Raw genomic sequence first — 6000 nt, forward strand, 5'->3', positions numbered from 1 at the left:
ACATTTGCGCTCTGCTAAAGGACGTCTTCTACCCTTTTCCTCTCTTAATGAAATGTCAGACTGTTGACCTGTTGTCCTTCTCTTCTATGCTAATGTTCCTCCCTCTCTGACCTTTAACCCCTGTCCCCTGTGATGTTGCAGAGCCTGTGGAGGTCGTGCCACAACCTGAAAGACGTCGGTGTGGTGCAGGTAAAGGTCATCAAGGCTGAGGGACTGATGGCAGCAGACGTCACAGGTGAGATGGTGACCTGAGGTCAAACAACAGGTTCACACCTGGATAGTGTCAGACGTTGCTGTCAGACCTGCTATTAACATCCGTCCACAGTGATTTAATCACAGGTGTGTCCTGAAAGTGTCTTCCGATCACAGATGTGTCCTGAAGGTGTCTTCAGATGTGTCCTGAAGGTGTCTTCAGATCACAGATGTGTCCTGAAGGTGTCTTCAGGTGTGTCCTGAAGGTGTCTTCAGATCACAGCTGTGTCCTGAAGGTGTCTTCAGATCACAGCTGTGTCCTGAAGGTGTCTTCAGATCACAGCTGTGTCCTGAAGGTGTCTTCAGATCACAGATGTGTCCTGAAGGTGTCTTCAGATCACAGATGTGTCCTGAAGGTGTCTTCAGATCACAGATGTGTCCTGAAGGTGTCTTCAGATCACAGAACTCACCACAGCTTCAGTCTCACACACTGATTCAGACTCCACTGCTTTTCCACCGTCCAGTCGCAGCACGTTGACATCATTCAGTGACAGAACCTGGTACTTCATTTAGTTCCTGCTCTGACGAGGTTCAGCTGAGCTGATACTAAAGTGTGATGTCATCAGCCTGACGTCCTCTGATTGGTCAGAGAGTGTCGTCACTGGAAGAGTCATGATTGCGACGTCCGACACAAGAATAGAACCGAACAATGCTGAACTGTAGATCAGTTAAAAAGACTTTAAAATCCTGGAAGTCTGTGTATTTAGACAACTGAAGGCCAGTGAGCGTCATCATGAGGCTGCTGCTGTTTTTCAGTCTGTGCTCTGGTTCTTCAGGAAGTGCTGAACCATTCTGTCAACAAACTTTTCTAATTCACGGATTCTAACGAATTATGTGTAAAACTCACAGCAGGAAGTATCATAGTAAATCCATACCAAACAGTGTAGAGGCGTGCCATGACTGTGATCACAGAATCTCACATCGTGCCACAAATTAGGGGAAGAAAGATATAATCCTGTCACGACAGTTGACTGAATGTACTGATTGACTTTTTAAACAAAAGGAACGTTCACACACATCCACACTGACGTCACACCTGTGGTTTTTACCTTTAAATATCTTTACCTGTGTTTGTGATGTTGACACTGAACCATTTCTCTGCTGTGTTTTCCATAAATCTAACCCAAGGTAAAGTCACGGTGTAATTTAGTTTTAAGGGATGATCCTGTGTGTGTGTGTGTGTGTGTGTGTGTGTGTGTGTGTGTGTGTGTGTGTGTGTGTGTGTGTGTGTGTGTGTGTGTCCTCAGAGAGAGTTAAAGTCTACTTTGTGCAGGTCACTAAATTTGTCTCTACATTTTTCCAAAAAGACGCCGCCTGCTCATTTGAATAATAGAGAAAAAGTCCACATTTGAACCAACAAATCTCTCTCCTCCTCCTCCTCCTCCTCCTCCTCCTCCTCTTCTCTGCTCGCTCTCTCTGAATCCTCCATTCTCCATTAATTCTTACTTTTAATTAGGTCTGCAGTGGACAGGCCTAGTTTTTCACTCTGTATTATCTCTGTGTGTGTGTGTGTGTGTGTGTGTGTGTGTGTGTGTGTGTGTGTGTGTGTGTGTGTGTGTGTGTGTGTGTGTGTGTGTGTGCGTGTGCGTGTTCGTGTGTGTGTGTGTGTGGTTTTTCTCCATTTGAAGCAGCCTCAGTCCCATTAGCCTAGCCGTACAGAGTGGAGCTGCTGATTTGGGTTATTGGAGGTGTGACCAGAGTGCAGGGCTAATGGCTCTTGTATTTCATTTGCGAGCAGAAATGTGCTCCATGACCTGGTTTTGGAGCTCATCATTCAGTCTGAGCTGTGGATCCTTGTTTTTAAATGCACTGAAACGTCCAGCGGCTGTTTGTTTGATTTCCAGCGTCTGTGACATGGTCGTAGAGAACGTCTTCACAGCCTGTGGTGGTGACTTTGAAAACTTGAATATTTTACAGAGAAACTAAAGCTGTAAAAACAACACACTTTCATTTATTTGTTTGGTATTTTCAGTTTTCCTTTACCTTAAGCACTTGTTTTATGTGTGAAATGAAAAGTGATGAGTTTCCCACAGAACATGGGGAACTTATTTTGGTTTCACATTTTCACTTTACATATTCAATGAAATCTGAAAAAGGATTTGGCACCTGCCCACACCAAAGAAGCACCAAAGGTTGGTTAAAGATCACGGTGTTGGTTAAAGACCACGTGTTGGTTAAAGACCACGGTGTTGGTTAAAGATCACGTGTTGGTTAAATGACCACATTGTTGGTTAAAGACCACGTGTTGGTTAAAGACCACGGTGTTGGTTAAAGATCACGTGTTGGTTAAAGACCACGGTGTTGGTTAAAGATCACGTGTTGGTTAAATGACCACATTGTTGGTTAAAGACCACGTGTTGGTTAAAGACCACGGTGTTGGTTAAAGATCACGTGTTGGTTAAAGACCACGGTGTTGGTTAAAGATCACGTGTTGGTTAAATGACCACATTGTTGGTTAAAGACCACGTGTTGGTTAAAGACCACGGTGTTGGTTAAAGACCACGGTGTTGGTTAAAGAGTGTTGGTTGACTGGCCAGCAAACTCACCAGACCTGAACCCCACAGAGAATCTTTGGGGGTTCAGGTCAAGAGGAAAATGAAGAACAAGAGACCAAAAGCTGCAGATGAGCTGAAGGCCTCTGGGATTCCCTAGTTCCTCAGCAGTGTCACAGACTCATCACCTCCATGCTTCGCCCGACTGAGACAGTCATTAAAGCGGAACTAGACCGGAAGTTCCTATTATCGCTGTTTTTTTGGTGTGTATCTGCGTCATTACCTTGTTTATGAAGCCTGACGGTTCAAAACAAACAGTTCAGTCACTGCTGAGAACGCTGGGTTTTATTGTAATCTCGGGGCTCAACGAGATCTCTGAAAATCCCGTACTAGTTATGTAAACAGCGGTTCTCCTGAACAGCAGATCCTCCTGCTCTGGGCACTAGTCCGGGCACATCCGGTTGCGTACATTGAACCGCAGAAGAAGAATAACGTCCGTTGTGGAGGTGTTTCACGAGCGACAGTGTCTTCTGACTCTGGGTCTGACTCTGGGTCAAAGGTCGTCAAAGGGACTGAGGCGGGGAGTCGTGAAGAAGCTATTTTTAAACCCTGTTAAAACAATGTTTTGATAATGAGGAGCAGTGCATCCGCCGTTCCAGAGGGGGGCGCTGTGCTTCTGAGAGCGGATGTGCTGGATAGTACTGGCCAATCACAAGACTCTGTCTTCTGGGGGTGAAAGTTCACTCTGAAATCTCGCAGCAGAAAAACACTGTCAGAAAAGAGGATTTCTATCGGCTCGTTTACAGCAACTAGGAGGTTTTTGACCATAAAAACAAGTTAATGTATGTAAGTAGACCTCCATAACTAACATGTGCAACAGGACCACTCTATGGGAGCTTTAATGCAAAAGGAGCTTCAACCAAGTATTGAGTAGATGTAAATGAACATACTTTCCAGAAGGCCAACGCTTGTTGTTTTTTTAATTGGTCTTAATTTATGGTGTATTCTCATTTTTTGAGATACTAAATTTTGCTTTTATTATTATTATTATTATTATTATTATTATTATTATCATTATTATTATTATAATTATTATTATCATTATTATTATCAGCTCTTCCATGCCAACTTTCCCACGTTCCTAAAGTGTAAAATGTTTCAAATGTTTCTTGTGTTTTTTTATTTGCGAGCAGTTTGAAAAAGCCCATAAAACCCTGATCAAAGCCCTTGTTATTTAGTTTTATTTGAACGTAGCTTGTTCTCCTCTGTCACAGGAGATCCTCTCTGTCCATATCCACATCAATAAAACGCCACGAGCGGATTTGAAAGGCGACTGTGACATTTACTCTAAATGTTCTGCCCTTGTCACAACATTTGAGGAAAATCACACCAATCAATGACACACACACACACACACGCACACACACATGCACGCACACACACACACACATCCACAGACACACACTCACACACACACACACACACACACACACACGGTCATTCTCCATGTTTTGGTTTAAACCTCCTGACTCTGCCTTGATAATCTTGAACAAACAGCTTTAGTAAAATAAATCTAAGAAAAGTAATAATGGTGAAAGTCTGAATGAAGAGTTATTCACTTGATGTTTGTTGAGGGTTAGTAGTTAGGGTTAGGGTTAGTTAGGATTAGGGTTAGTTAGGATTAGGGTAGGGTAAGTAGTTTTTTGAAGGAGCTGATGCTGCTGCAGACACACACACACACACACACACACACACACACACACACACACACACACACACACCTGTGGAGATGAAACAGATTCTTACTCTCTTTTACCCACGAGACTCCGCCCCCTTCCTCACCACCCAATCCCTAAAACTGAAATAATTTGATTTCAAACACAGATCAATATTTTCTATTTTATGGAACAAACAATGACTCAGTTTATTGGGACAATAACTGACACATTAAAGAGTTTATGAGGCAAAATGGCAACTTCCTCATGATAGATTAGATTTAGAGACAGTGTAATCCTGTAATCCTGCTCTATATACTGCACTTTTTAATCTTCATCACCATGGTTCTCAAACTGTGGTTCGTCAGCTTCATGTGGTCATTAACTGCTGTTAGAGTCACTTTAGCTCATCTCTAATGTGTGTGTGTGTGTGTGTGTGAGGAAGAGGATGATGGTCATTTAGTCAGAGCTCGTCTGTCTTTATCCTCTTCTCTCAACTTCTCTGACCTTCAAAACCCCACAAGTGTTCCTGTCACCGTCCATTCTTATCCTCCTCCTCCTCCTCCTCCTCCTCGTCCTCCTCCTCCTCCTCCTCCTCCTCCTCCTCCTCCTCCTCCTCCTTCCTTTAAGACGAACAGAAGTTGATTTTTATATCCTGTGTTTTCTTGTTTCTTCAGGAAAGAGCGACCCGTTCTGTGTGGTGGAACTGAGTAATGATCGTCTGCAAACACACACTGTTTACAAGAACCTCAACCCAGAATGGAACAAGGTCTTCACTTTGTGAGTGGAGGAGGTTGGTGATGCACTGACACACAGACACACAGACACATGGACACACAGACACACAGACACACAGACACACAGACACACAGACACACAGACACACAGACACACGGACACACAGACACACAGACACACAGACACACTGACACAGAGACACACAGACACATGGACACACAGACACACAGACACAGCTACTGTTCACTGCACTAATCAGCCTTAATATATACATATATATGTACATATGTTAATTATTTATAGACATACGTTCTAACCCAGAGGAACTCTTGTCCCTAGTTTGGCTTTTTTATGTAAAATAATTGATGAATTAATCATTGAATGTAAATAAATACATGACAAACAAGCATCACAGCAGACGAGTTTACTTTCAAATAACAGATTTTATGCCTGAAATTGATTTGATTGATTTTGTAAATTTAACTATATTTTATCAATTTATCACATGGAACACTCTTTTTATTATTATTATTATTATTATTATATATTTGTATTTAAACCTAAAAATATGAAACATTGTTAGATTACAGTGTGTTGTAGCACAATTTATGTTGAAACACTTAATTACTCTAGTGGAATATTAATATTCAGGACATTTATCGCAAAATGTAAGGAGTTTGATATTTGTTATAGTTTAAAATGTTGCTCTAGTTTATTATTAACACACGTGTCCATGTCATTCTGCATAATTCCTTATTTATACAGTTTAATCTTATATAATCTTTCTTTAACTGCCTACAATT

At 42.0% G+C, this 6000-nt stretch overlaps 1 protein-coding gene across 1 annotated transcript in view; it reads left to right on the plus strand.

The window, feature by feature from the left end:
* The window catches only part of LOC310939456 (multiple C2 and transmembrane domain-containing protein 1-like), a 104530-nt gene that overhangs the window by 50831 nt on the left and 47699 nt on the right, over positions 1–6000 (plus strand). Inside the window, exons 10-11 of the mRNA XM_083904221.1 lie at positions 142–235; positions 5137–5239. Of these exons, the coding sequence (XP_083760347.1) occupies positions 142–235; positions 5137–5239 (197 nt within the window). The remainder of the gene's footprint in view (positions 1–141; positions 236–5136; positions 5240–6000) is intronic.

The sequence above is a fragment of the Microchirus variegatus genome, assembly GCF_963457635.1.
Source record: "Microchirus variegatus genome assembly, chromosome: 17".
NCBI classification, from domain to species: domain Eukaryota; kingdom Metazoa; phylum Chordata; class Actinopteri; order Pleuronectiformes; family Soleidae; genus Microchirus; species Microchirus variegatus.